This window comes from Purpureocillium takamizusanense, chromosome 4, assembly GCF_022605165.1.
Source record: "Purpureocillium takamizusanense chromosome 4, complete sequence".
Classification (NCBI taxonomy): domain Eukaryota; kingdom Fungi; phylum Ascomycota; class Sordariomycetes; order Hypocreales; family Ophiocordycipitaceae; genus Purpureocillium; species Purpureocillium takamizusanense.
In genome coordinates, this window is record NC_063071.1 from 692,713 (window position 1) to 719,314 (window position 26,602).

A 26,602-nucleotide genomic window follows, 5' to 3' on the forward strand; every position below is an offset into this window, starting at 1 on the left:
TGCGCGCGTCCACTCCTCCGTGCAGCACTCCGGGGGCCTTGGCATGCCCGGCGCATCTTTCGATACTATGAACTACTACCAGGGACGTACGAAGTACATGCGTGCAAAGCGCGGCAATTCTGCGCAAGGGGACTGCGAGACACACCAGCGGCCTTTACATGCAGCCCCTTACTTCAGACCTTCGACTCCATCAACGAACGACCTCATCACAAACGCGGGCGGCCATCAATTGGCAACCGAAACTTTCAACGCCGAATGGCCTCAGCAGTACCTTCGCTGCGCGATGAAACATTTACAGACACAGTTCCTGCTAACCTCACCTCGATTCAGAATACCCCTTATAATTGACATATTCAACGTAGCTAAACGATGCTAAACGAAGAGGAACACAAACACGGCTCGATTGCGCTGACCTGACGTTTTCTTCCAGCCATGAGCCGCCACACACGTCCGTCAGAGTTAGGTAATGTCGCCGAGAGCACTCGATTGAGGGTCTTCCACTATCCCAAGTCCCTCAGCTAGGGAAGCCTCTAATGCAAGCTGTCGGATCGTGTTTGCAGAGATGCCGTCGCCGTACACTTATCCAATGCACGAGTAGAGGCTATACATTTCAGGTCAGCCACGCGAAACCACTACCAGGCAGCAAGCTGCCCGCTAGCACAGCCAGTTGTTTCCCCAGCTTCAAACGAGGGGAGGGGGGCGTCTTTACCTCTTGGTGCACTTGAAGGAGCCCCAGTGGGCCGACTGGCTCCCCATGTCGCCCGTGCCGCCAAACGGCAACACCAGCGTCTCAACGCCGCTGTCGCAGTTGTCGCCACTATACTCCCAGTCATTAGGCACGCAACATTCATCGATAGATCTGATATGGGATGTGTTCGGGGCGCCTACTTGTACAGGGTGCAGATGGCGTCGTCGTCGGTGCCGGCCGATCGCATGTTGTGGTACCTAGACGCTCGCCGTCATCATCAGAGTTCCCCGGATCCCCCTCCCTTCTCCCTCACGGCCAAAGAGGAGAGGGTAAGAGGGAATTTGGGGTAAAGGAAAAAAAAAAGACATACAGATTCACGCCGCTGACCGGGTTGTCCCTGAACGAGAAGCAAGTGTCCCAGTAGAACGGCACGTGCACGCATGGCGCGACCCAGTTCTTGGTCACACAACCGAACAGCTAGTCGTAAAACCTTGGTCAGGAAAAGGAATCGAAAGAAGCCGTTGTTGGACGAGGGAAATATTTAGCTGACATTGTGGCCGTCGGCAAGAGTTGGGCTCGGAGACGTGTCTCGCCTGACCTTGGCCAAGGTCGTAACGGGCTCGGTGGGCGTTCCCGCCGCGTCAGTGCCGCCGACGGCGAGAACGGCCAGCGCTAGGATCGAGTCGAACTTCATTCTTTCGTTTTCCTGTTATATCTGCGAGGTTGCGTGTATCGTTTAGCTCACGTCGACTGCCCGCTATGCAGTTCCTGCTCAACGCCCTGTCGTCACGGAGGTAGTAAAATCCAGCGAAGCCAAGCCACTTACCTGATATACACCAGAAGCAGATGGACTTTATAACGAGTGTCTTGATTAATGATTCAAAGGAGTGACTAGACTGAAAGGGTTAGAGAACGAATGTGGAGAGACGAGGCATCAGCGCAGTCCTCACAGTCGAGCAGCCCGCGTCAGCGAGCCAGCACCTTATGTATGCAAACGCGACGTAGTATGTAGCATTTACTACTGCACGAGGGCCAAGGATAATGCAATTTGGAAAGCCGCCCAGATGGCCTTACGTGAGATGCTTAATCTTTGGACCCCCAATGGCCTGGCTGGCTGGCACCCGTAGAGGCGGTACGGCTAAACTGCCCGCCGCTTCGGCATCGTGGGCGCGCGCAGCACAACGAGCATGGGGAGGAGGCCGCGAATGAACGAAACTGGGGTTATTTGATGAGGATCCTTGTCGGGGATTCCTTATAACATCGAGCTATCGAATCATGGGGACAGAGGCGACTGGATCCGGAAGGGCATTCGGACGGACCGGGCAGACGCGCGGACCGTGTTATCAACCGAAAACCAGGAAAGTCATAAGATGCGGGAACCGCTCCATGCGCCGCACACCAGTGGCAGTGGCGTTGGCTGCGACGGCGAGTCGGCAACGTGGAAGGGAAGGGCCTCGTCGATGACCCTGGACTCCGGGCGAGCGATGCTCTTCACCAGACGCTCCACCTCGTGCCATCTGACTGACGGGCGCTGCTGATGACAAGTCCCCCCCCCCTTCTCTTCGTCATCCATTAACAACAACATTACTGCTAGCTGGCAGCTGTCCCAAAGCCCTTCGTCTCACGCCTCGCCGCTCTCCATATGCCATCGCCCGAAGAAATTCGTCCCGTGAAAGTACAGGATACAAGCGGGCACGCCACAGCCACAACCAGTCACTCTCCCCATCCCCATCGCCAACGTGCTGGGAAGTACATGTCACTCCCCTTCCTCTACTACTATCCACAACCAGAGAGCCAAAGACCCCAAGTGCATCGCGGTCTCGGCGTGTCAACCGCCATCCTCCTAGCGCGCTTACTACTACGCCGCGCGCCCATCGCCCGCTCCCGCCGCATTTGGAATCAAACACCCGTTGCCAGGCATATATGGCCTGCGGACAAGGGGCTCCCTCCACCTTCCCTGCGCGTAATGAAAAAAAGAGACACAGCGGCGGTGCTCCTCGAGAGTCTGATCGCGAAACCGACAGTAAAGGAGCCACGACAATATATCAAACGCTCCGATGCACCCGCTCGCACACGTCCACACCCAGTCTAGCTAAAGTGTGGGTGTGAGTGGTAGCAGTATAGGTCACACGGCGAAGCTTCCTTGCAAATGGAAAACTTGAACCTTGAAACTGTGAGTCTCCTGTATCGTACAACCGATGCGTACATATTCGGACATTCCAGCCATAACGCAACTGATCTACCATCTTTCTAAAGCAAAGTCGTCTTAAATGCTCCTGCAGTTGCACGCTCATGCCTTGATGACCCAGTCCTGGCCGATGCGGGCCCCCACCCGACCGACGACCGCAAACGCAGCACGCCCCTTCTCGGCGGCGTGATACTCGACCTTGACCTTCCACGACCGACCGTCACTCTCGATATCGACCTCCTTCTTGTTCCACGCCGACGGAGCGCCGACGACAATGATCCTGTCGACGTGCACGTCGTGCATGTCCGTGAGCCACTTTCCGGCCTTGATCGTCTTCACATATCGGCCATCCGCGTCCGCCGACGACAGCTTGTTGCCGGCCAACGTGAATTTGCGGTAAATGTACTGACCCTGCTCGTTGTCAAACGTGTCGCCATCGTCGACGTAGAGCTCGCCCTCGGCGGAACCGCTCTTGGAGACGGACACGACAAGAGTGTAGTCGTCGAACCGCATCATGGTGCTGGACCGCCGGGGGATGTCGCGACGCGGGAAGATGTGGCCACCCCGCATGAGTAGCGGGATCTGGTCGATGGTCGCCTTGACCGTAAGGTGCTTGCCCTTCTTGGTGCTCATGGTCTGGTAAGTCGCGTAGTCGTAGTAGACCTCGTCGTCAGGGATCCAGATATCCGTGGACTCCTTGTCCTGATCGACGATGGGCTTGACGAGTAGACCTGTCGACCCGACAAACATCTGGTCGTCAATGGCGAAACCGCTCTCCTCCTCAGGGTGCGTCCAGAACATAGGGCGGACGATCGGGCTGCCATCGCGGTTGGCATAGAAGAAGGCAGTGTACCAGGAGGGTAGGAGTGAGTACCGCAGTCGCAGGGCAGCCGTCACAATGGCTGTGTACGGCTCGCCGAGTAGATATGGCTCACGGCGACGGGCATCGATATGCGCGTGACCGCGGAAGAAGGGGTAGAAGGCGCCCGCCTGGTACCACCGGGCAATCAGGTCCTTCTCGGGGTTGCCAAAGAAGCCAGCAACGTCAGCGCCAGCGTACGGGAAGCCTGCAATGCCTTGGTTGAGAATCATAGGGATAGAAGCGGCCAGATGGTCCCAAGACGCCTGGTTGTCGCCGGTCCACATGGCGCCCAGCCTCTGGGAGCCGCTATAAAAAGACCGGGTCAGGACGAAGGGACGGCGCTTCTCGCCCTTTTTGCGCGAGACAAGCGCCTCAAAAGTGGCGTTGTGGAACGTGAGGCCGTTCAGGTTGTGGATGTCGCGATGCTCCCACTGACCGTGATGAATATTGTCCTTGGGCATGGTCGTCTCCGGGCCGTTGAAGACAGACGGCTCGTTCATGTCGTTCCAGAGGAACGTGTTCTCCATGGTTCCCTTGAACGCGTCATACTTGTAGAGCGACTTCCACCACTCGATAGCCTTGGGATTGAAGCAGTCGATCCAGTTGGATGATCCTGGCCAGCACCAGCCCTCGTATATGGAGTCGTCCTTGTTGTGGACGGCCAGGTCTTGCGACGTGAGCTCCTTATTGACGCTGTAGCCGTCGACCTTCTTGATGTGGGGGTCGATGATGACGACCAGCTTGCGCCCGTGGTTGTCGAGCTGCTTGCCCATGCCGATGGGGTCGGCGAAGGAATGCGGTTCCCAGGTAAAGTACTTTTTGTCGTCCGTGTACTCAATATCGAGCCAGATGACGTCGTAGGGGATCTTGAACTTGTCCATCTTTCGGTCCACATCCTTGACATCGTCGTCGGAGATGTAGTTCCAGCGGCACTGGTGATAGCCAATCGAGAACTCTTGGGGCATGGCCGTGTAGCCGGTAAGCTCGCCGTACTTTTGTGTCAAATCGCGGGGTGTAGGACCCAGGAACACAAAGACATCAAGCACGCCGCTCTCCGAGATCCAGTGCGTGTGCGTGTTCGTTTTGCCGCCGGGCCCGAGGTTAAGAGGGTTGGAGCTGTGCTTGCCCTTGGTGATGTCCACCCAGGTCTCGGCGGCGTTCAGCCAGAAGACGCCGACCGACGAGCCCTTGCGGTGTGCTTGCATGAACGGGATCGATCCGTAGAGGGTCATTGGGCTGTCGAGGATGTACTCAAAGACGTCGGCATTGTACATGCGGTACGGCTCCTCAAAGTTGCCCTCGCCACCGCGGGTCTGCTTGAGGGACATGGGGCCGGTGTGCTCGGGGATGCCGTACACGTGCTCATATCCAACAAAAGAAACATCCAAGGCGACGCTTTCGGGGCCGCGCGGCTTCGTGTCGGTGTTTCCGCCAAAGGTCTCGTCCCACCAGGTGCTCTCATCCTCGCCGGTCTCGGCAGGGGCTTCCTCACCCTCCTTGGGTTCGGGCTTATCCACCTTTGGCCTCCAATGCTCCATGTTGAGAAACCCACGGTCGTTGAGCTTGATGTGCGTGGCGCCGTCCCTCCGGAATTCAGCTTCCAGAGGCGCAAACTTGATGACGGCCTCGAGCTTGGACTCGGGACCGTACTTGATGTTGATCTGGTTCTTGTCCTGGAAGGCGACCTGCGCCTGTTTATCCAGCTCCAACCCACCGACAATGGCCCATTTCTCGGCCTCGTTGTAACGCTCTTTTCGGACGGGGCTGTTGTGCCTGAGCTCAATGTCCTTCTTTTGGCGCCTCTCCTCGTCGACGGTGACGCGTGCGACGCCGCTCTTGAGGAACGAGACGGTAATTGGGAAACGCGCCGTTTCGCCCTTGTCATTGATCGTCTTGAGTATAATTGCGTGTAGCTGACCGTCCTTGAGGACGGGAGACTCGGGTATGACCTGGTACGGAGAGTTCCACGTCGAGCTCTGCGACGCGGCATTGTCGGCGTATGCCCGGTTACGCTTGCAGAATCCGGACTGGTGACATTTCTTGAAGTCATGCTCCTTGACGGCAGCTGCGAACCTGTCAATATATCGTCGTGTATCGCGGCATTGGACGTGCGCGAGCTGGCATACCTGCTTGGGGGATGAAGGCGACTATGACGGCCAACACGCACAGGAGCGCCGTCCATTTCCAGGACAGCCCGAGCGTCGACCGCATGATGGATGGTGGTCGCCGAAAGTGTATCATGCAGAGACGGATGCAATGTCGAAGCCTGGCTCAGGCGTTGACGCGACGAGGACTTTAATGGACGTCGAACGAGTGTCTGGCGACGGTCCGACGATGCAATGTGGAGGGCGACAAGCTGTCCCTTGAGACGAGGCCAGTCTCCTGCAACACCTCCCGATTGGGACTGGTGGCACGAACCCGAGCTCCGTGGCTCCTTGGCTGCCCTGGCGGGGCTGCCTCGATATGCGGAGAGCACGGATACAGCGGTGCCAAAAGCCAGCTGGCCTCGCAGTCAGTGCACGCCAGGGCTGCTGTCCCAATGCGCACTGTACATACTTCAATACGTGCCAGTTGCCAAGGTGCTCAGCACCGGGTCGTCACCACTGCCGCTGATGCCCTGGACCTCTTCCGCCCCGTGCCATGTGTGAGCCATTGGCCTCTGCTTGCCACTCATTTGAACCTGGACCGGGCTGTCCATCAACATCCACCGGCGCTTGGGTTGCCGAGGTGCCCATTCAATCCCGAGGTGCTTCGTCCGTCAACTGTCTGTCGCTGCAGCCATCACGGCAAGCTTCAGTCTCTACCTACTATCCTCACCGCCAACTTGTCCTCCGTGCGCCTGTGCTGCAGCTACATCGCCACACTGTACGTCCATCTCCTGCCCACGCCGTCGAATCACCATGGCTGGACCCCACCACGAGTCCGCCCCTCCAAGCGGGCAGAGGCGGCGACGCAACCCGCCTGGCGCTGCTGTGGGAACCCTTGTCCCACGAATTTTCCTCGTCCTCGTTGGTCTGCTGCTGGGCTACTTTCTCTTCGCCCCTCGCGACCAGACCTCCAGCTTCTCTCCTTCACCGTCTCCGATCTCCAATCCAGTCTCCTCCATCTCTCCCACTCTTCAAGTCTCTTCAGACGAACCGAAAACCGCAGCCATGTCTACCGAGCAGACGTGAGTTCCCTTGCGGCGTCCCAACTCCACCCCTCCCTACCCCGCCATTACCCCTCCAAGATTTTCCAGCCTGACACCGTGATAGCTTCATTGCCATCAAGCCCGATGGCGTTCAGGTGAGTGATTTGCAACTGAGCCGTCTATAGCGCGATAGACACATGCTGACCCCTTGTTTCCAGCGTGGCCTGATTGCCCCCATCATCGGCCGCTTCGAGAACCGAGGGTAAGACGGACAATCCTCCACTGGTCCAAACACAAGTAACTAAATCGAGTCCCTAGCTTCAAGCTGGTTGCCATCAACCTGGTCACTCCCACCAAGGAGCACCTCGAGAAGCACTGTTGGTACACCGGTGGAATTAACCTCTGCCGTCGCTGACTTTGTTGTAGATGAGGACCTCAAGGAGAAGCCTTTCTTCCCTGGCCTGATCTCCTGTACGTCACCCCGTGCGGCCTTGGGACTTGCAATCACATGCTGACAATTGCAGACATGGGCTCTGGCCCCATCTGCGCCATGGTCTGGGAGGGCCGTGATGCCGTCAAGACCGGCCGCAGTAAGTATCCTGCCTCTTTTTCTTCAACATTCTCTAACCGATTTAGCTCTCCTCGGTGCCACCAACCCCCTGGCCTCTGCCCCCGGCACCATCCGTGGCGACTTCGCTCTCGACGTCGGCCGCAACGTCTGCCATGGCTCCGACTCCGTCGAGAACGCCAAGAAGGAGATTGCCCACTGGTTCCCCAACGGCACCGTCTCCTGGAAGGCTGCCCAGTTCGACTGGGTCTACGAGAAGGCTTAAGCGGCTGCTGAAAAGCACTGACTTGGTAGTGCCTGCCATGGCATGTACAACTTGTTCATAGCTAGCTTGGACATGGAAAAGTGGCGTCAATAAAAAGAAATCGAGTCGACGTCGTGTCAGAGCATCTAGTTTGAAAGCTGTCTTGGCTTGCAGATAATGTGTCAGGATTTGCGTGTGACCATCTTCCTGGCCCTTATAAGTATCCGCGCGAACCAGGGTGTTGCCGACACACTGAATATGATGCGGAGGGGTAGCAATGCCTTAGTGACGGCATATGCGAGAGCCACTTCCGTGAGGATTTCGTATTTCCTGTCGCCGCTCCTCCACTTGTCAACCACCTCTTCGGCGTGCGACTTGCTGCCTGCTTGCTCGCTCTTCTCCGTGCCAGCCCCCGAATCCTCTTGTCCGAACCCGAACCAGCCTTTGCGGCTGAAATACCTCTCAAACCTGGCAATGCCGCCTTGAACGTACTCGCCGAAGTGCTCCGTCATGTACGAGATGGGAACGTATGTGGTGTAGTGAAACAGGGCGAACAGCGCGACGAGCGGTAAAATGGCTGTGAGCTCGTGCAGGATGAGAAAAGAGACGATGTGCGAGACCGGCGCGTTGCGAAGTCCAGCGGTGTACTTTTGTAGCCGCTTGGGGAGCTTTGATGTGATGCGGTCGACGCGCGACGCTTGTGGAGACTGCGAGGACTGGAGGCGCGCTGCCCGACGGACCTGCCGCAGAGGCAGGCGAGGCCGCGTCTTTGCGAGCCAGTGGAGAGGCAGGCGGCGACTGAACATGACGCGAGTGATGGTGAGATGATTAAAGTCGGACTAAAGCTGGAAGAATCAATCTTTTGAGGCAGTCGGGAGGCGGTGCTGGGACCGAAATACGGGGCGGGTCAGCAAGTCGCGCGCCATGGCTGAAGTACGAAGTACAGGGTAGCTGAGAACCTAACGTCAAGCAACATCTTGTCTTGCTATTTCATTCTGTCCTCGGGACTTTTGATGTTCTAAACGTGAAAATAGAGCAGAGCCGCTGTTATCCCATTGATATCTGCCTACGCTTCAATGGCAGAAAATATGCGATCAGCCGTCAGAGCTAGAGCTGCGGAAGTTGCCTGGTCGAGGTCAATCCAGCTCCAACATCAGTGATATAGGCTATTCACGACTTTTGTAAAGCTCTGGTCAAGCAAAACCAGTATCTTTGCAAGCACTTTGCCTTGATCAGGTCTGTTCCTTCGAATCATCTGAAATGACTACTGGAGGCGTACACGTCAGCCCAGACCTGGAGAGTCGACAATGAATCAAGGCACCTGCGCGTCGCCGACCTGGTCCTGCCCTTCACGCTGTAGATGTGCTCTGCTAGCCCTTACCGCCTTCTTCTGTAGCGGCAGGAGCATGGGATGAGATGGCACGTTGCTGATGCGGCCTCCTGCGGTTCTTGGCAGGCTGCACAGCCGTGGGCAGGCGCTCCTTCCGCGTCGGCCCTCTCTTTCCCTGGCAGGCGAGCTCCTTCCCAGAGAGATGCTGCCTGGTGCAATTGGCGGTGAATGGCCCAAAGACTACACGACATTGAAGAGCCAGCTTTGCTCTCACGCTCCCTCTTCATCCTCTTCATTCTCTGCCCACGCTTGTGTCTTTGTCAAGTTGCATCCTCAAGCCTCCAACTGCCTCTGCCAATATCCCCCGACCGCACCACCAAGACTTCTGAAACGGCCTCAATGTCTCCTATCACCCTCGTCGCTGGCATGGTCGCCGGCCTGGCCATCATGGCTACGGCTCAAAAGTTCCCTCACGAGGACCTCATCCTCTGCGACTGCGGCATTGGAGACAACAAAGAGCATCTCGACTGGTCCACTTCGCGTCAAATGAACTGGTACCAGGACATCACTTGGCCACGTTCCGCGTACTCGTACCCCGACGCTCCAGACATGGCCGTCGAGGTTCCATACAAGGACGGTATTTACCCCTGGGATCCCTCTGGCACCACGGCCACGATGCCAAACGGCAATGTCTGGACGGCGTACATCGAAGCTGGCACCCCTGATGGCTTCAAGGCCGGCTCTGCAGTCTCGACCAAAAATACGCAGGACATTCTCAACTGCTGGGCCTACCGAGGCCGTCCAGTCAGCGCGGCCATCAACAAGACCATCACTAACGACGCCATCTGCTGGAGTGCCTTTGTCTGCAACCGTGACGACCACGCCCCGTCTCGCCCCGACGACATGGGCTCTCACACCTCGTCTCTGACCACGTCCAGTGCTGCACCAGCCACATCATTCTACTCACAAGCGCCCCCCGCTACCCCTGTCCCCACGACGGTCTCTGGCCAACCAACTCCCACTGTTCTTCCTGAGACCGGAAGTCTTTCCGTGTACTCAACCGTCAATCCTCGCTTCATCAACTGGCAGAACACCTTGCAGGCATTCATTAATAACTTCGTCTGGGACAAGAATACGGGCCGCTGCGTTGGAGGTCCCGTCCAAGGCACCGGTTTCACCATTGCCATCGAGTGTGCCGGCATTCAGATCGACGAAGACACTCATATGACGCTTCTGCTCATCAAAGCACTCCGCGACGTCGGCCTCAACAGCCTGTGGTTTAACCAGAACCCCATCGTGCCCGGAAACAATGGCTCCAGCGCGACCAACCAGAGCTGGGTAGTCATGCCCGAGGCCTTCACCATTCAAGCTACTGATATGGCAACCAACAACGTTGTCGGTCGCCTTTCATACAAGACGCATTACGATGGCTTTCTCTCTGGTCCCTGCTCCACCTGCGAGACCGCTCGATTCAACAAGAAGTTTTTCGATCCCATGATTGCCGCCATTCAGGGCAGCTATCCCACGTACCACAACTTCACCGTCGAGGCTCAGTGTGACCCTTGGATGGTGTGCGTCTAAGTCTTGGCTCGCGAACATTCTTAACAGCCGCTGTATCTGTACTCAAACCGTTGGAGCTTTCGAGGCAAAAAAAAGGTGATTGGGAGGTAACCATGTTATGCCACTGGCTTTACACTAGACATGTAGACAGTTTTGGGACGACAATTTGACGTTTGATTCATTACATGTCTATTTATATTGGGTCGCGCCGTGCTTCTATGTAGCAGTAATCCAATCCACGCTTATGTGCAGATGCAAGGTTGGCCGTATGCGATCGTCTCGTCCGTGATTCATTCTTGGTCCGCACACTGATGCCAATACCCTGATGGCCAGAGCCGGCTCGGTGCTTGTTCGACGCGACCAAGATGGCACTGCTCAGTTTCATCACATCGTCAATCATCTCGAGACTCGTCTGAGTAGTAGTCAAAAGGCGAGGGAACGACGGCGGCACCCCCCTTCACATCATCCGGATCAGCCTCGACTTCACGAACTGGCGCCGTTGTTGAGGCAGAAGGTCGTGGCGGTATTGGGGGAGGCTCTGCAGGTTCGTGTGGTGGTGGCTGGTTAGGCGGGGGTGCGAGCGCCTCGCGCCTCAAAACCGAAGTCATGTCCCTCGCCCACTCCCACGGGCGTTCGGCGCCCCCTGGCAGGCCGTTAAAGTACTCCCAGCCCATGACGCCACCGAACTGCTGATGCCGACGCTTCAGGAGGGCGAGAACGACAGATAGCATGTGCCAGGGCACGAAGCCGGCGCCGTTGGCGGGGTTAGTGACGAGGCCGATGACGATCTTCTCCGGGGGCCAACCCTTGCCGAGCATGAGGTCGTACATGTAGGTGTTGCTGGCGTCGCCCCAGTTGCAGTAGAACTGAACATTGTACCAGGCAATGTCGCGGCCGCGCAGCACCTCGAGCGCCTCGTAGTCGAAGCCGCTGAGGTTCTTCTCGGCGTCGAGCATGGCCATGGCGACGGGAGCGAGGGTGATGACGAAGCCGGGGCCGAAGTCGGCGCGCAGGCGGTCGATGAGGCGGACGACGCCGCCCAGGGACATGCTCTCCTCGACGTCGAGGTCGAGGCCGTCGAGGGCGCGGCGGCGAACGAGGTCCCGCAGCGGGGCGTAGTACTCCTCGAAGCGGACGCCGTCGAGGCGGGTGAAGGAGCCCGGGGCGGCGCCGCCGAGCATGCCGAGGACGCGGACGCCCGAGGCCTGGAGGACGCGGAGCTCGGCCCAGAGGGTGTCGAAGCGGGGGTGGTCGGGCGGGTGGTCGTTGAGGGTGAGGGCCTGGGGGTCGTCGTTGAGGTGGATGGCGGCGAGCATGACATGCGTCACGGAGATGGAGGGCTGGGTGAGGAGTGGGAGGAGGGAGATGGGCTTGCCGGAGGGGTCATGGTGGGTTTGGTAGTAGGTGATGATGCGGGGGAGGAGGGGGCGCGGCGCGGAGGAGGGGAGGGGAGGCATTTGCGGAGGTGGTAATGGCGATGGCGATGGCGATGTCGCGATGTGGGTGGTGTTTGGTGTTGAGGGGGCTGATGAAAGTGACGGGAGTGAGGCGAGGTGTCAGTGGATGGCGGGGTGCATATTGGGTCCCGTCGATCTACAGGGATCCCTTGAACCCCTGGAGTGGCCTGTGAGCGCCGTGGGGTCGGTGCGTATAGTGGACCGTGTAGCATCTTGGTATCGAGTATGTGTGACAAATTGACAATGATACGGTCGGACTACCTAGTACCAAGTGAATGATATAGAGATCTCTTATTTATAACAGCATGAGTGTTTGCTATGCAGCAAGGTTTACCCAACTAATCGCAAGGCGGGGAGCAGAGCGAAAATGCAACCCACTGCTCTTACACCGTATAAGATGCCCTTGCTGCCTTTCAAGGCAGAGTCTAACTAAGTCTTTTGCGTGGGCATGCCGAGTCCATGAACTCAAGAATAGAATTCGACCGATTGAAGCCATTTCAAGGAGCAATTCATACGGCTAAATGAGTCCTCAGTTATCCATCGCAGCCTTGTATACAATACATCTGACCGATCACCCGCATCCTACCTGAGGGGCGGCAGGCGAGTCCGTCCACTCCATAGCAACCACCCCCACAAGCCAACGACAACGGGCACGCAGATGAAGCTAAACACGAGGCTGCCCCCAAAGACCAGAGCGTGATATGTCCAGGCATTGCCTTCGTCCAAGCGCACTGCTTGGCAAACGATGGCCCACGGCAGCACGTACAGGATGTTGCTCGCCAGGCTCTGCCACAAGTACCACTTCGGTCTAGTTGCGAGCAATATAGCAGCCAGTTGCGTCGACACGGCGTACAAAACATAGCACCAGTCCAGGGACCGCCACATATGCTCTGTGACTTTGGCTACGGCATCGCTGCCGCTGAGGTACCGTGCAAACGCGCGTGAGCCGGCCGCTGACAAGCCGACGCAGAGCGGAATCTCGAATGCGAGCGCCAGACCTACGGATATCAGGGCAGGTTGGACAACGCCGCACAGCGAGGAGAACGACATGCGGGAGTAAGGTGTTTGGCGCCTGCAGCGACCCCAGGCATGGCCCACGAAAGCCAGCGTCGTAGCCTCGAGGGCCGAAACGGGGACCATGACGAGGCCCCAGCGGATGGTGTTGAAGACGCCCCAGGCAGTGGCGTACGTGGAGCCAAGGGACACTATTGTACTAACGAGCCAGAGGTAGAGCACGTTGCGGACGGCGGATTCAGCAAACGTGATTAATCCAGGGCGAATGAGAATCTTGAGCGCCGTGTAACGCGGCGCGGCGCTCTCGCTTGAGATGCCGTTGTCCTTCCCGCTCGAAGCATTCGTAACGACAAAGTAGAGAATGCCAAGGAGAGCAGCGACCATGTTACAGGTGAGCTGTATGCCCGCCTGCATCTCCACGGTCGGATCATGGGGTGTCACATGGAAGGTCGAGATCAAGAGGAGGTCGAGGATAATGTTGATGGCGAATTTTGCGGAGCTGAGGATGAGGGGCACGTCTGGCTGGTCAAGCGCTCGCGACGCTGCCGCAACGGCTGCCTCTACGGCGGAGCTCAAGGCGGAGAAGCTGCTAATGCGGACGTACGTGATGCTCTTTGCGCGAGCGAGCTCCGGAACGAAGGCGTCGGTAAAGGAATGAGACGAAGAGACCAGTACGAGGGCGAGGATGAAACCGAGGAGCGTTTGGCATAGCAGCAGTGTGTAGGCGAGGGAGAGGCGGGCTGGTCCAGCCGGACGGGTTGCAATGGTGGACCATGCGGCGCGGGGGAGGCCTTCGTTGATGACCTCTGCGAGGGTCATGATGTATGTGTAGACACTAGCGCCTTTCTTTAGAATAATTCATTGCTCCCTAGAAGTCAAGTGAGATGTAAGAAATGATTGACTGACTCTGAAGTCGCCACCATGGAGGCGTCTATATGGGCAATCCAGAGTTTAGAAAGCGTGCTGTACAAGGCGGGCAGGAGAAATGCTGCGATATTGAAGCACAACGCTCCGGCGTACGTGGCTCTCCCCCATTGCAGCTTTCTTGACGACGTTTCTTCGTCGCCCTGATTAGAAGCGGCATGTGTCTCTTGAGAAGCGCGAAGGCTCTGCATCTCGATGCGTCAGCGACGGGTCGAGAGAGGCTTTGAATCAAGCGGGGGCTGGCGCATCGAGATGCATCGTGTTGAGGGGTTCGTTATCACATCGGGCAAGCTCGCTATAGGTAGGGAGGGTTTCGGGTTGCCGATTAGGTACTTGCCCGGCGGTAACAAGCCGACTGCGACATACATACGTACAACCAAAGCGGCCTGCTGAAGAACGTCATGACTAACGGGTCAAGGACATCTTGTGATATTTCTCGAATGTCTCGGACCCTCCGTGAGGGTAGTACGGCAAGAGCACCGAGTTACAGCCCAACGCGCGCAAAGAAAAGAAAACCCATTAGTTAGCCTCTACAATCCTCAAGACGCATGCCGGGCATATCTGCTCTTCTCCTCATCCCTCACCCTGACCGTGCTCCCGACGCACCGCCCAGGGTGCCACACGGCAAAGAGCAGCACGGCCAGCGCAATGGGCGCGAACTCGAGGCACGCAAAGTACACCTCGTTGGTCTGCAGCGCGCCGTACAGGCCCTGGGCCGTCTCGGCGAGGCGAAACGTCGTCCTCAGGTACACGAGCAGCGTGGCGGCGGCGAAGACGGCGCAAAAGACGGACAGCCCCGTGTCGGCGATGGCGCGGCGGGCGCGGACGAGGAACGTGGCCGCCAGGACGACGAAGACGCCCATGGCGAAGACCTGGTAGGCGAGGCCGCCGAGGAGGATGTTGTTGGCGGCGGTGGGGTCCTGGCGGCGGGAGGAGCGGACGCCGATGAGGGCGGCGCCGGCGACCTGGACGACGGTGGAGATGACGTCGGAGGTGATGAAGAAGGCGAGGATGACGCGGGGCGGGAGGAAGGCGTAGCGTGTGTCATCGCCGAGGCGGGAGATGAGGGCGGAGAGGACGGTGTAGATGCCGGCGGCGAGGAAGACGGGCGCGGTGACGATGAAGAAGTAGTTGAGGACAAAGTAGATGAGGTGGTAGGGGTCGCGCTCGGCGGAGAGGGAGCGGGCGACGTAGCCGACGATCTCGAAGAGCAGGCCGACGGAGAAGGTGACGAACCACCAGCTGCGGCGGCGGGCCGCCTGGACGGCGTGCGCGACGAGGAGGAGGAAGAACCAGGCGGCGGCGAAGGCGGAGAGGGCGATGGCGGGCGTGTAGCCGTAGATGATGATGGGCGTGTCCCACTCGCCGTCGGGGTTGGGGAAGTCGGGGTCGACGTACCCGCGAGGGCGGCCTATCGTTGCGGGTGTCAGTTAGTCTCGTTTCTTTGGGGGCGTGGTTCTTGCGAACTGGGGGCGTTAGGGAGGAGGAGAGGGCATCGCGAACCTCCGTTGCCGCTCATGATGGTGACGAGAAGAGACGATCAACAACAAGGTTGCTGTTGTTGCTGTGGACGGACGCCTCGACTACAAAAGGGGGCCCTCCATATACGAGCACTCGGCTGTCCGATGGGCGATGAGGATTCTCGTCGGCATTAGTAGCCTCTGCTTGTCAAAAGGGGCGAACGAAGCGAGGCGGTTATTTATTTCTCATTATATATGCGATGCCGTTACTAGCCCGCACCCCCGTCGCAAGCCTCATCTGCAGGCAGGATAGTAGTTTGCCAAGCCATGACGAGCTGGAATCAAGGGCGGTGCCTGTGCCCGGCCCTATTAAACACCGTTGGAAGAATGGCAAGGTTAATGCGATTAAGCTCCTTGTGAAGGGGGGCTGAATGCCACGACGCTTACCGGCCGGCGAGGCACGAGGTGGGCGGGTTTCCCGATCTGCGTGTCGAGCGGGATAGTCATGAATCACCGTTTTTGCTGTCACGGATTGAGCCTGAAAAGGGCTTGTTGTTGGGGGGGCTTGACAGGGGGGACGTGGTTCAGCCAAAGCGGAGAGAGAGGCCTTGTTAGTGTCAGCCATCGTTTGACGCCTGGGCCACGTTCAGCACGGGCACCAGAGGCAACTCCGCAGCGCAAGTGAACTCGGAGGTGCAGATGAATAGCAGGAGGGGAGGGCGATTGGCCCCGGGACGGGGCGGGGGCTCGGCGCCGGCTGTCTGTCGGTGCTCCGAGGCGGACCCACGCCGACGGACGGGACGGGGAGGCTTGGATGTGCCGCGCGGCGCCGCGACGACGTTGTACATATACATACCTAGGGCCGCCGGTGGTCAGAGGGACGACATGCGCGCCACGATACTACTAACGTACTGGAATGGCGTGGCCGGATCCCTCGCTTGTGTGTGCTGTCTTGCACTGCCTTTGTGTTCCAAGATGGGCGTCTTGATCGAGATTCGATACAGTTCAGCGGCTGACGACGCACGAGAGATCACGGCGCAAAAAAGGCTCTGTCATCGTGGTTCGTAAACGACCACTACTTTCGTACTTTGTACAGTCGAGCGTATATTGTACAGTATACATGCGCCTTTGTTGCCTCACTCCCACCACTCCCTCGTCGGGCCGTTCGCCGGCCGGCCTGCAGGCCTGCTCCCCTCCGCCTCTGCCCCGGACGACGCCTCCGCCTTTCCGGCGACGACAACCTGCTCCGGCACGGCCTCGGCCTCGGCAGTGGCAGTGGCAGTTGCAGTGGCAGGGGCGGTAGGGGCGGTGGTGGTCGACGGCCCCTCCCGGACGGCCTCCTCGTAGGAAATGGGCGGCCCCTCGTCGGGCGGTGGCGGCAGCGAGGTCACGCCGTCAAAGACGCGCTGCCGCTCCTCCTGCAGGGCAATGCGGCCGGCCTTGAGCTCGGCCTCGCGCCGGGCCACCTCGGCGGCGAAGCGACCCTTCCGCGCGGCGGCGGCGTCCAGCTCCTCGCGCAGGGCGGTGGCGCAGCGCATCATCTCGGCGCGCCCGCGCTCAATCTCGCGGTGAAAGGCCATGTCGGTAAAGATGTTGTCGAAGAAGACGTCGGCAAAGATGTGCCCGTGGTTGATGTTGACGCCGGGCAGGGTCTTGACCTGGGGGCTCGCCCTCTGCGCGCGCGAGGCCTGCAGCCGCGCCATCATGAGCAGCCGGTCGGCGTCGGCCAGGGCGTTGCGCTCCAGCACGTCGGCGAACCCCCCGCCGCCAAACATGTCGACGCGCGAGTAGCTCAGGGCGTCGCCAATGTGCTGCAGCGCCTGCATCATGAGCGCGTCGCCGCTCGCCAGCAGCCGCGCCGCCTCGGCCTCGGCCTCGCACGCCGCCCGCGCCGCCCGGTACCGCCGCACGAGCGCCTCGCACCGCTGCTCCGCCGCGTCCTCGTCCGGGAAGTCAGGCGTCGGCCCCGCGAAGATGGCGTGGTACAGCTCGTCGAGCTGCCGCTGCGCCTCGCGGTTGCGGGCCGCCGTCGTCTCCAGCGACCGCCCGGCCTGCCGCGCCTCCTCCACCTGCGCCCGGAGCCCCCCGTTGATCTTGTCCTCCTGGTGCGCCCGCTGCAGCACCTCGAAGTACTCGCGCTCGCCCCGGTCCGCCTTTTCCGCGAACCGGTCCTTCTTGCCCGCCGCCTTGTACACGAACCGCCGCACCGAGCTGTCGCGGTACTTTTGGTGCTCCTTGAGCCCCAGCTCGCGCCGCCCGTTGAGGGCCTTGAGCCGCGAGTCGGATGCCCGCAGCTGCGCGCTCAGCTCGTCGAGGAACCGCCGGTGCTGCTCGAGGTCCGGCGGCGCGTGGTCCGTCTCGGCGAGTGTGCGCAGCAGGTCGCTGTTTCTGGCGGCCGCATCCTGGATCTTGGCCGAGATGTCGGCCATGGCGGCGAGCACAGCGATTCACAGAGGCAGTTGTGTGTGATGTGACGCCGAGGGTAGCGGGGGTGTATCGTGAAGCCGAAAGGCACTGCGCCTGGTATGAAGAAGATGGTGGAAAGGTGGCATAAGGGTTTGTCGTCATGAGCCAAACTTCCCAGGCCTAACTCGGGACTCTGAGTCTGGAGCCTCTCGACATCTTAAAGGTCGCCTTGGCCATCTAGCACAGCAAAGGCGCAAGTACGCCTCGCAACCTTAAATGCCCGCAGTGGCTCATGGGACCCTGAGCAACCATGACATCAGGAGCACGCGACGAGTCGGGTGTGCAGGGGGGATGTGGTGGAATCACGGCGCAAGCTTGTCACCTAGCGGCCGTTCCGGCGGCCCATCAGCGCCCCGGCGGCCGTGGCGGTGCTGGCGGGCTGTGCAACGCTCCAGGCGATACGCGGCGCATCGAAGCGGCCCAGGCGCCTAAAATGTGGCGCCGCGGTCTCTGTAATGCCCGTAGAATTTGTCACTCAGGCTGGTCAGGTTCAAGCTTGGTGGCGATGACAGACATGCCGTTCGGTGTTGTTGCTGAAGCAAGCCTCCTTTACGACCTGCACGGGCAATCGGAGAACTTCTGCTGCCCGTGAAGAAAAAAAAGTAAAAGCTGGTATGGCGACGAAAAAGCGTTGATTCATCCTCAGCACCCCTTGCGTACTTCGTAGTCTGGACCGCCTGCATGGCAGCTCCGTGACCAGAAACAAAGGCTTATCTATGAGAGCCTGTTTTCTGGCGCGATGAACTTCAATATGCGAAGACTCACTGGGCTCAGAAATGGAGAATAAGAAGATAAAGGCTTCGCAAGCATTTCTATCTGCTGGATAATCAAATTTCTTACCTCGTCGATCGGGTGTACCTGTCTGTCGGGCGGGTCACCGGAATTACCCGCGCCGCGCCCGGGATGGAGCTCGACGACAAAACCACCAAACAATTGTTCTCGCCAGCCCCTGCCCACCTCGCCGCAGCTCCGAGCCGCAACACACCAACCGCCCATGGCCTCCAAATCCGCACTGCTGCCGCGCGGCGGGCCACCGCGCCTGCTCGCCCGCGCCGGCAGACGGCGGTACCAAGCTCCAACATGTCCCTTTTGCTCACTCGCCCCCCAATCGACGCCCGCCAGGCATGCCCAGACCAGCAGAGCTCCCGCGAGACCTCGCCGCGACGTCGCCTCAGCAGCACGGCCCAGACGATGGCAGTCGACTGCGACGCCCGTGACCTCGGCCACGCCGCCGCCGCCGCCGAATCCCCGCCTCGAACTCGAAAACGCCCTCCTTGAGCTCCAGCGCCGGGCTCCCAACCTCGTCAACCTCTCCCGCCTGCAATTGGCACTGCAGGGCCTGCGACAGCCCGCCGGCCAGGAAGTCGTCCGTGTCGCTATCCTCGGGCTGGCCAACGGTGGCTCGACAGAGGGCGGCGCCGGTGCCGTCCATACAGCCCGCAGGGTTCTTCGCATGTTGCTAGTCGACCCGCTCTCCGACGAGCAGCCGTGGGAGCAGCAGTTGGCGGATCACGACCCGAGCAAGCCTCTCATCGTGCGCGTCGCGCCGGGCCAGCGTCGTGATGTGCGCGTCGACATCTCAACGGATACGGCTCTGCATGAGCTGCATGTCTCGTCGCCCGACTTGAATGGACTCAACCTGGAGCTGCTCCTCATGGAGGTCACCGCCCCGTACGGCGCACCTGGCGAGGTCACGGTCCAGTCCCTCGAGGACGCCATCCTCGTCCCCACCGTCGACATACCTTCTGCGGAAGACCGCCTCTCGCCAGTCACCACTCCCGTACACCAGGCGCTTCTCGTCGCCGACGGCTTCATGGGTGCCGTCAACGTCTCCGCCCTGCCCGTCTCCGAGGCAGGTGGCTCCATCAAGGCCGCCGTCCAAGTCGAAGGCGTCGCCAAGGAGCAGCTCGATACAGACTTTGATGTCATCGACGTCTCTCAAGCAGAACAGGGCATTCGGCTTTTCCGCCAAAGTCCTAAACACGCCATGGACTACGAGCGCCTCTGGTTCACGAGCAACATCCCTGCTCTCGCGTCGTGGCTCAGAGCTGGTGCCCAGTCCACCGAGGAGGCCACCAAGCCCGCCGTACGGCAGCTCATCGCCTCGCTGCTTCAAAATACAATCTCCTCCATCCACGCCGCCGACGCGCAGAAGCTGTCGCGCGCCCTCGCCGCAGACGGAGCTTCTCCCGCTCTCGTCGGCCTACACGGCCGTCTCGCCGACTGGGCGCAGCGTGCCCACGCCGAGCTTCAGGACGAGCTAGATCTCGCCTTCACCGGTCGCCGCTGGAGGAAGCTCGGCTGGTGGAAGCTCTTCTGGCGCGTCGACGACGTCGCCATGCTGACAAACGAGATGCTCAGCCAGCGCTTCATGCCCACGGCCGAACAGGAGCTCGTGTACCTCACCGGCCGCATCGCCGAGCTCCTCGCCGGCGACTCCCCGCGGTACCCGCAGCCCGTCTCCGCGCGTGACGCAACAGACAGCGGCGCCGTCGCGTCCGAGCAGCGCCGCCTCGGCTCCGGGGAGCGGGCGCCCGCCCTCGCGGCGACGTCGTCCTCGGCGCTACCCAAGTGGCCCGGCCACATCGCCTTCACGCGCCGCTACCTGCAGAACGAGACGGTCCCCGCACTGCAGTCGCTGGCGCAGCGCCTCGTCGTGCAGGCGCTCGGCACGTCGGGCGTGGCCACGTCCCTCGCCGCCCTCCTGTACGCCTCGTCGCTAGCGTCCACGCTCTACGAGGCCGGCGCCGTGGCCGCCCTGGGCGTCGTGTACAGCCTGAGCCACATGCAGAAGAGGTGGGAGACGGCGCGGGGCTTCTGGGAGGGCGAGGTGCGTGAGGAGGGACGCAAGGCGGTCAGGGGCGCCGAGGAGAGCGTAGCCGCGGTGCTCGACAACGGGGCGGCGGTCAAGGCCTCGGAGCAGGAGGCGCAGGAGCTGCAGAGCGTGAGGGAGCTGGTGGCCAAGGCCGAGGACGCGCTATCGCGGATACAATAGACGCGCGCATGTATGTTATACGTGTATGATAGATCACGGCCCAGACGACGACGACAACAGAAAAGTCTTGTCTGGCACTTGTGACAGCTTCGCATTCACTCTCTATATCCATTGGTGTGCTATGCTTTCAAACACGCATTCCTCGCAACCGATATCCTAGCAGCCAGCGTCCTCGCAACCAGTAGCCTTGCCAAAACAGCCATCCTAGCGTAGTCGAGGACGTATTGTGCCATAACCCAAATTCGAAAGCCTATGCCACAAGGCCGTGCCGCACACGCGCACTTTTAGCGTGCAGCCCTGCCAGCGGAGGCGGCCGCAGGTGCCGGGAGCACCGCCACCCGAGCGGCCACTATCACCAGCTGGACGGGGAGGAGCCCATGTTGGGCTGATACCTAATAAGAGGGGGGCGGCGGGAACGCGTTGAACGCGAACGAAACGGGAGGCGCACCGGCCATGGCCGCGGCAGCCGCGGCGCGGCGGCCTGCCTGGAAAGCAGCAGAGGTGTTGGCATGGACGCCACCACCACCACCACCACCACCACGGGGAGCAGAGGAGCGCCTGCAAGGAAAAAAAGTCACGTTGTCAGCCGAATGGTTCTGAGAGCGAATGGAAGACCACTGTTGTTTTGTTTGTCTCTGGGGCCAGGTTCGTCCAGTCTCCGCCGGCCGAAGTGAAGTCGCCAAAACAATCAAGACTTTTCCTGCCACGTGCCCTGCCTGTTCAGCCAGCAGAGGCAAGAACCTGCCCATATTCCGGAACGCCAACATGATGGGGAGAAAAACAAAACCCCAAAGCACCCTATTCCATAGAAAACAACATAACCCCCAGGGATTATAGGCACGCGAGGGGGGGGCGGGATCATCAGAAGATGGGCTTCTTCTCGTCGTACCTTTCGATCGAAGAGGTGGCGCTGGCGGCGGCGCCCGAATCAGAGGCACGGGGAGCATCCTAGCGACCACCGCGACCGGAAGCTCGGGCGCGACTGACGGTGGCTCGTCCACGCGCGAGGCCGACGCCGCGGCCGCGGACGTTGCGGGCGCGGAACATGGGCGCGTTGCGGAGCATGTCGGGGATGATGAAGAAGCGGACGTGCGAGCCGCGAATGTAAACCTGGTCAACGTGGTAGACGCGTCCCTCGCGCGAGGTGACGGTGATATCCTTCATTTGGACGTTCATGGAGTCCTCGGCTGTTTTGGGGACGGTTAGCGGACACACACGATTTTTGGTTTGCTCCAGGGCTCCGACGAGCGCAGGACACAAACGAGGGGGGATAGGGACTTGCCATCGAGGAGAGTGCCGCGGTAGGCATTGCCGTTGGTGAGCTCGACCGTCACGATGTGGCCCTGCGACGCGGAAAGAGAGAGACGGGTTAGCGGACTGCGAACGGCGACGCGTTGGGGGAACGGGGAGGAGGAGGAGCAATGCACGAACCGTGGCCTCGTGAAGCAGCTTAATGGGGATGCCAATGTTGGACGTCATGGTCGCGGCTGCCGTTCGCCTCGAATCGCGAGCAGGGGAGGCGTGTCGTTGGTGTGGTGGTGGTGGTTTGCTGGTAGCGATTGAGGTTGCGGGTTGTGAAGCTTGGGAAAAAAGGTGGGCTGCGCAGAGAAGGCCACAGACAAGGCTGTCGAATGGGGAGGCGGCGGGAGGTGCTGCGGGCAGCTGGCGCCAGTTGGGGGGACTGCAGCGGCCGAGCTGGGATTGCGGGGGGTGCGCGGCGGCACAACCTAATTCCGGGCCGCCATTCGCCTGGGGGTCCACCAGGCCAGGCCACTGCCACTGAATCACTGACCCCTCGCCCCATCCCTGTCCATTGGAATGCCTGTTGCTGCCCCCCCCCCACCCTCCAACCACGACGGCACCGTGGGTTGCAAAAAGTTTAGTGATAGTACCGCCAGACCGGATGTCTTTTGCGCCGTCTTGACAGCCCGGCATGGGAGGCTGCTCGCTCGCCCTGCGCGCCTGTCCCAGCTCTTCTCCCGCCCGCCACTCGCATTTGGCGTCTGGATACGAGCTGCGCCTGGAGCGCCAGGCCGAAACCTCATCAGGGACAGCGCGCGCCTTCAACGGCTCTCGCCAGCCATTCAAAACCCATGACATCAGCGGGGAGGCTGCCTGCGCGACACTCCATCGCGGCGGTTGAGCCGTTTGCCGTGCCGTCGGGCCCGTCCATCTACACGTGCATACCTGGCATCTGCCTCTCGCCGTCGCATCTGCCCTCCAAGAGCATAATAAGCTGCAGGACCCTTGACGTGACAGCTACCCCTCCCAAGCTTGATCCGCTCCTCGGCCCAGCTTGCCTAGCTCTGCGAAGATGGCTTCCCGCCATCCGTGTCATTGGCGACGCGGTCCTCTGCCTGCCCGTGACGCGGCCAAAGGTGCCTATGGCATGCAGACGCCACCGCTGGTCGAGAACAGATGCGCGCCGCGGATGCCAACTTGAGTCAACCCGTCCATATGAAGCGTGAAGCGTGTATATAAAGATGCTGTAGCTACACGATGATGTCACCCGTCGTCCAGCTCTCCTAGTGACCTGCTCGCTCGGCCTCGTTGCTACCTGCAGCTCCCCTTTATATCATTGAGATATCCCACCATGGCTACGCAAAAGGGACTCGTCGTTGAAAAAGCCGGCGCGCCGTTCACGGTCGTCGACAGCCTCCCGCGCTCGAAGCCGGGCCCCAAACAAGCCCTGGTCAAGTCCCTCTTTGTCGCCATCAACCCTGTGTATGGCTCCTTGATATAACCCCCTTTCCACAATCGTAGAATGTGACTTTCTCATGTGTGATTCTAGGGAGGTCTTTATGCAGCAGACGGCCATCCTCACCACCGCCCTGCCCGCCGTCCTCGGATCCGACTTTGGCGCCATCGTCCTCGAGACGGGTAGCGAGTGCAAGAAGTTGCGAAAGGGCGACTACGTGTTCGGCTCTTGCAACCTGGGGCAGAATGCGTACTCTCCGTTCCAGGAGACGTTTCTCGTCGACGAGGACGCCGCCTTTAAGAAGGGCGAGAACATATCCGTGGAGGAGTCCACCACCATGGGCGTTGGTATCCTGGTACGCATTCATCCGCCTAACTTGATTTCGGTGCATTATAAGGCTGAGTGTATGCAAGACTTCGGCATTCGGCATCATCGTTGGCGGCAAGGTCGCCCTGCCCGCCGCCCAAGCTACCGTCCCAGAGCGTGACGAATGGATCGTCGTCCTCGGAGGCAGCGGCACGGTCGGCCATTTTGGCATCCAGGTACGCACAGCCACGCCGCATGAAACCATTTGCAGACATGTTTAACGCTATTCAGATTGCACGCGCATGCGGATACAAAGTCGCCGCCTCGTGCTCCCCGGCCAAGTCTTCCGTAAGCACTCATAACGCTCTCCCTGCAGCCATGAACCACCTCCTGCTCACCGGTCCGTCTCTCAGAAAGTCCTAGCCAGCGGCGCCGAAGCCGCCTTCAGCAACCGCGCCTCGCCCGATGAGCAGGCCGCCGAGGTCAAGTCCATCACCGGCGGCAAGGTCGGCCTCGTGTGGGACAGCAGCGGGCAGGCACACGAGGCGGGATTCAAGATCCTCGCCGAGTCCACTGCGCAGGCCAAGTTCTTTAGCACCACGGACAATGTGTAAGTCTCTCCGTCCTATGCCCCAGGTCAAAGACGAGCGACGCTCATGGGTCGACAGCAATAACTACACCGTCCCGGCCGGCATCAACGAGTACCAGGTCAGGATCGGCATGCTCGGCCGAGACACCGACATTGGCAGGCACATCAGCGAAGAGACGGCCAAGCTGGTCCCTGTTCTCGAGGGGCATGTCGCCAAGGGCACGCTCGGGCCCATCGAGTTCGATGTGTTTGACGAGTCCGGCTGGGGGGCGCTGGTCGATGCCATCAAGTACTATGCTGAGGGTAAGGCGGCCAAGAAGCTTCTGGTCCGTCTGCAGGGCGAATGAAAGCCATTGAAATTGCCATCAACACGTAGTATTTGTCGGACGCTGGCTCGAAGACCAATTGAAAGTTTATTTCTGCCACAAGGCTTCATGTAGACGCCGGTGCCGGGGTATCATGCACTTTCTGCTTCTTCGACTTCTTGCTCGCCAACATCTCCCTCTTCTCCTGCTTCCGCGCCTGCTTGTCCAGATTTCCGATCGTCTTCTTCTCCTGACCGCAGGGCCACTTTGCCAAAGCCGCGGCCTCTGCCTCCTCGTCCCACTCCGGCGGTAAGACGGCAAACATCAGGTAGGACGTGTGTGTCTTGAGGTCATTCTCGGTGCGGTGAACGACGCGGCCCTGCATGAGCGGGGGCTCGCTTGGCGCCACTGAATCGTCGCCTCCGTTCTTCTCAAGCTTTGAGGCACCATCGTCCGTGTCCATTTTGGTGTCGGATGACTCGGAGACGCTATCGGGCTTGTGCCCCTTGTGGAACTCATGCGTCCGCTTGAGGTCGCTCTTGAGCTTCTTGACCGCTTCGGTTACGTCGGCAGGCGTGGCGTTGATGCCGCGTTCGCTCGTGTAGTTGATCCCAACTCGCTCCCGCATGACGGAAATTCTCTTGTGGGATATTTCCACCATGTCAATGTCGGTCCATCCCAAAGTGCGAAGCTCTAGGGCCGTCCTTGTGACCTGCTCAATGCATGGCGAGAAAGTGCAGATGTGGACGCTCTGCTTCGGATCCAAGGCTGACTCCCAGGCACCGTCGCTGTCGTCGGGCTTCCCTCCCTTGTGAATCTTTTTTCTTGACAAGTGGTGCAGCGCTTCCCAAGGGGCAGGCAGATCGAGGAAAATCGCCGTGGCCTGAGGCGACGTGCCGTCTATCAAAAATCCGTCCTGGTACACGTCGCGATGCGTGATGTGGACGATGCCATTGAGGCCGTGGTCCTTAGTTTCCTCTTGCATCTTCTCAAAGCGCGGCTGGTGGTATTCGAAGCTAAAGACCTTGCCCCTCTTGTCTGTATCGCTCCGAGGGTATCCATTGTACACCGCACGCGCAGAGGCGTGCGTGAAGCTGCCGCTGCCAGCACCCGCCTCTATTAGGCGCGTACCTGGCCTAGCTCGGATGCGCTGGAGGACGTAGCTGTAGTCGGGTGTGTAGACAACCTGCGTCCGATGCGGGAGGCCACTCGTCCACAGCTCAGGGCTGGGCCGCAGAAGATAGATGAAGCCACTGGATGCGGTCACCGCTTTCGCGAGGGCTTGTTGCGCCGGGGGCTTGTCATCGGTATCGTCATGGCTTGGCATGGGTGTGCTCTCGCTCTCCACGTCGTCCCTTCTCCGCTTGCGCCCGCGCGATCCCGTGTCGACGACTGACGCGCGAACCTGCGACCCCCACGGCACATCAATGAGGGTAGAGTGAGGGAACGACCCGAACCTCGTGTTGAGTGTTGCGCCCTCTGCGTATCCGTCCACAGCTCCAGCGGACAGCTCAAGGGTGATGGGCTGGTAATTGTCGCGCGACAGACCGACAATGGCGAGAGAGTTCGCCGAGGTCCGAAGACCCGGCTCCAAAAAAGGCGACGGCCTGGTCATGGGTGTCTAATGCCGGGGAGGAGAGTGTCGTGGCCCACTGGCGATGTCAAGGCGATTCTCGCTGACGATGCTTCACTTGGCCCTTGGGCAGAAAAAAAAAGTTCCAGCGCCCGCAGCCTCGAAGACCCGGCCCGGGGGTTCAGGTTCAGCCCGGCCCCACTAGCCTCCGTGCTGGCCTGCCCGGTAGGTATGAGGGGCAGCTG

The 26,602-nt window shown here is 60.0% G+C and overlaps 13 protein-coding genes across 13 annotated transcripts; 4 read left to right on the forward strand and 9 right to left on the reverse strand.

Moving 5' to 3' along the window:
• Nucleotides 1-337: 337 nt before the first annotated feature.
• Nucleotides 338-1,406, reverse strand: JDV02_004862 (uncharacterized protein). The gene is made up of 5 exons (XM_047986108.1): nucleotides 1,239-1,406; nucleotides 1,059-1,165; nucleotides 889-945; nucleotides 710-817; nucleotides 338-601 (listed from the first exon to the last, which is right to left on the reverse strand). The coding sequence occupies exons 1-5, from the start codon at nucleotides 1,380-1,382 to the stop codon at nucleotides 580-582; spliced, it is 438 nt and encodes a 145-aa protein (XP_047842088.1). The 5' UTR covers nucleotides 1,383-1,406; the 3' UTR covers nucleotides 338-579.
• A 1,445-nt stretch (nucleotides 1,407-2,851) lies between these two features.
• ROT2 (Glucan 1,3-alpha-glucosidase) lies at nucleotides 2,852-6,096 on the reverse strand. The gene is made up of 2 exons (XM_047986109.1): nucleotides 5,865-6,096; nucleotides 2,852-5,803 (listed from the first exon to the last, which is right to left on the reverse strand). The coding sequence occupies exons 1-2, from the start codon at nucleotides 5,977-5,979 to the stop codon at nucleotides 2,979-2,981; spliced, it is 2,940 nt and encodes a 979-aa protein (XP_047842089.1). The 5' UTR covers nucleotides 5,980-6,096; the 3' UTR covers nucleotides 2,852-2,978.
• A 212-nt stretch (nucleotides 6,097-6,308) lies between these two features.
• ndk1 (Nucleoside-diphosphate kinase) lies at nucleotides 6,309-7,841 on the forward strand. Its single transcript, XM_047986110.1, has 7 exons — nucleotides 6,309-6,907; nucleotides 6,993-7,023; nucleotides 7,087-7,130; nucleotides 7,187-7,245; nucleotides 7,295-7,339; nucleotides 7,393-7,458; nucleotides 7,505-7,841. Exons 1-7 carry the CDS (start codon nucleotides 6,639-6,641, stop codon nucleotides 7,699-7,701), a joined length of 711 nt encoding a protein of 236 aa, XP_047842090.1. The 5' UTR covers nucleotides 6,309-6,638; the 3' UTR covers nucleotides 7,702-7,841.
• On the reverse strand, nucleotides 7,784-8,556 carry JDV02_004865 (uncharacterized protein). Its single transcript, XM_047986111.1, has one exon. It carries the CDS (start codon nucleotides 8,484-8,486, stop codon nucleotides 7,863-7,865), a length of 624 nt encoding a protein of 207 aa, XP_047842091.1. The 5' UTR covers nucleotides 8,487-8,556; the 3' UTR covers nucleotides 7,784-7,862.
• Nucleotides 8,557-9,409: 853 nt separating this feature from the next.
• JDV02_004866 (uncharacterized protein) lies at nucleotides 9,410-10,591 on the forward strand (the record flags this gene model as incomplete). Its single annotated transcript, XM_047986112.1, has 1 exon — nucleotides 9,410-10,591. The coding sequence occupies one exon, from the start codon at nucleotides 9,410-9,412 to the stop codon at nucleotides 10,589-10,591; it is 1,182 nt and encodes a 393-aa protein (XP_047842092.1).
• Nucleotides 10,592-10,725: 134 nt separating this feature from the next.
• JDV02_004867 (Chitinase) lies at nucleotides 10,726-12,090 on the reverse strand. Its single transcript, XM_047986113.1, has one exon. It carries the CDS (start codon nucleotides 12,025-12,027, stop codon nucleotides 10,963-10,965), a length of 1,065 nt encoding a protein of 354 aa, XP_047842093.1. The 5' UTR covers nucleotides 12,028-12,090; the 3' UTR covers nucleotides 10,726-10,962.
• Nucleotides 12,091-12,609: 519 nt separating this feature from the next.
• JDV02_004868 (uncharacterized protein) lies at nucleotides 12,610-13,860 on the reverse strand (the record flags this gene model as incomplete). Its single annotated transcript, XM_047986114.1, has 1 exon — nucleotides 12,610-13,860. The coding sequence occupies one exon, from the start codon at nucleotides 13,858-13,860 to the stop codon at nucleotides 12,610-12,612; it is 1,251 nt and encodes a 416-aa protein (XP_047842094.1).
• JDV02_004869 (uncharacterized protein) lies at nucleotides 13,768-15,533 on the reverse strand. Its single transcript, XM_047986115.1, has 3 exons — nucleotides 15,469-15,533; nucleotides 13,948-15,376; nucleotides 13,768-13,876 (listed from the first exon to the last, which is right to left on the reverse strand). The coding sequence occupies exons 1-2, from the start codon at nucleotides 15,482-15,484 to the stop codon at nucleotides 14,505-14,507; spliced, it is 888 nt and encodes a 295-aa protein (XP_047842095.1). The 5' UTR covers nucleotides 15,485-15,533; the 3' UTR covers nucleotides 13,768-13,876; nucleotides 13,948-14,504.
• Nucleotides 15,534-16,561: 1,028 nt separating this feature from the next.
• JDV02_004870 (uncharacterized protein) lies at nucleotides 16,562-17,959 on the reverse strand (the record flags this gene model as incomplete). Its single annotated transcript, XM_047986116.1, has 1 exon — nucleotides 16,562-17,959. Exon 1 carries the CDS (start codon nucleotides 17,852-17,854, stop codon nucleotides 16,562-16,564), a length of 1,293 nt encoding a protein of 430 aa, XP_047842096.1. The 5' UTR covers nucleotides 17,855-17,959.
• Nucleotides 17,960-18,554: 595 nt separating this feature from the next.
• On the forward strand, nucleotides 18,555-20,886 carry JDV02_004871 (uncharacterized protein; the record flags this gene model as incomplete). The annotated part of the gene is made up of 1 exon (XM_047986117.1): nucleotides 18,555-20,886. The coding sequence occupies exon 1, from the start codon at nucleotides 18,886-18,888 to the stop codon at nucleotides 20,884-20,886; it is 2,001 nt and encodes a 666-aa protein (XP_047842097.1). The 5' UTR covers nucleotides 18,555-18,885.
• A 948-nt stretch (nucleotides 20,887-21,834) lies between these two features.
• Nucleotides 21,835-22,365, reverse strand: SMD3 (small nuclear ribonucleoprotein Sm D3; the record flags this gene model as incomplete). The annotated part of the gene is made up of 3 exons (XM_047986118.1): nucleotides 21,835-22,073; nucleotides 22,169-22,229; nucleotides 22,318-22,365. The coding sequence occupies 3 exons, from the start codon at nucleotides 22,363-22,365 to the stop codon at nucleotides 21,835-21,837; spliced, it is 348 nt and encodes a 115-aa protein (XP_047842098.1).
• A 1,114-nt stretch (nucleotides 22,366-23,479) lies between these two features.
• On the forward strand, nucleotides 23,480-24,826 carry JDV02_004873 (uncharacterized protein; the record flags this gene model as incomplete). The annotated part of the gene is made up of 6 exons (XM_047986119.1): nucleotides 23,480-23,610; nucleotides 23,678-23,939; nucleotides 23,998-24,126; nucleotides 24,182-24,238; nucleotides 24,304-24,500; nucleotides 24,559-24,826. The coding sequence occupies 6 exons, from the start codon at nucleotides 23,480-23,482 to the stop codon at nucleotides 24,824-24,826; spliced, it is 1,044 nt and encodes a 347-aa protein (XP_047842099.1).
• On the reverse strand, nucleotides 24,291-26,476 carry TRM61 (Guanidinoacetate N-methyltransferase). Its single transcript, XM_047986120.1, has one exon. The coding sequence runs from the start codon at nucleotides 26,397-26,399 to the stop codon at nucleotides 24,912-24,914; it is 1,488 nt and encodes a 495-aa protein (XP_047842100.1). The 5' UTR covers nucleotides 26,400-26,476; the 3' UTR covers nucleotides 24,291-24,911.
• Between the last annotated feature and the right edge of the window lie 126 nt (nucleotides 26,477-26,602).

Bases quoted from the DNA above. Each gene is read 5' to 3' on its own strand.
- JDV02_004862 (XM_047986108.1), bottom strand. From the start codon at position 1,382: ATGAAGTTCGACTCGATCCTAGCGCTGGCCGTTCTCGCCGTCGGCGGC. The intron at 1,166-1,238 runs GTCAGCTAAATA...TTTTACGACTAG, and splicing joins CTCTTGCCGACGGCCACAAT to CTGTTCGGTTGTGTGACCAA. The intron at 602-709 runs GTAAAGACGCCC...TGAAATGTATAG, and splicing joins TCCTTCAAGTGCACCAAGAG to CCTCTACTCGTGCATTGGAT.
- ROT2 (XM_047986109.1), bottom strand. From the start codon at position 5,979: ATGATACACTTTCGGCGACCACCATCCATCATGCGGTCGACGCTCGGG. The intron at 5,804-5,864 runs GTATGCCAGCTC...ACAGGTTCGCAG, and splicing joins CGCCTTCATCCCCCAAGCAG to CTGCCGTCAAGGAGCATGAC.
- ndk1 (XM_047986110.1), top strand. From the start codon at position 6,639: ATGGCTGGACCCCACCACGAGTCCGCCCCTCCAAGCGGGCAGAGGCGG. The intron at 6,908-6,992 runs GTGAGTTCCCTT...ACACCGTGATAG, and splicing joins GCCATGTCTACCGAGCAGAC to CTTCATTGCCATCAAGCCCG. The intron at 7,340-7,392 runs GTACGTCACCCC...TGACAATTGCAG, and splicing joins CTTCCCTGGCCTGATCTCCT to ACATGGGCTCTGGCCCCATC.
- JDV02_004865 (XM_047986111.1), bottom strand. From the start codon at position 8,486: ATGTTCAGTCGCCGCCTGCCTCTCCACTGGCTCGCAAAGACGCGGCCT.
- JDV02_004867 (XM_047986113.1), bottom strand. From the start codon at position 12,027: ATGCCTCCCCTCCCCTCCTCCGCGCCGCGCCCCCTCCTCCCCCGCATC.
- TRM61 (XM_047986120.1), bottom strand. From the start codon at position 26,399: ATGACCAGGCCGTCGCCTTTTTTGGAGCCGGGTCTTCGGACCTCGGCG.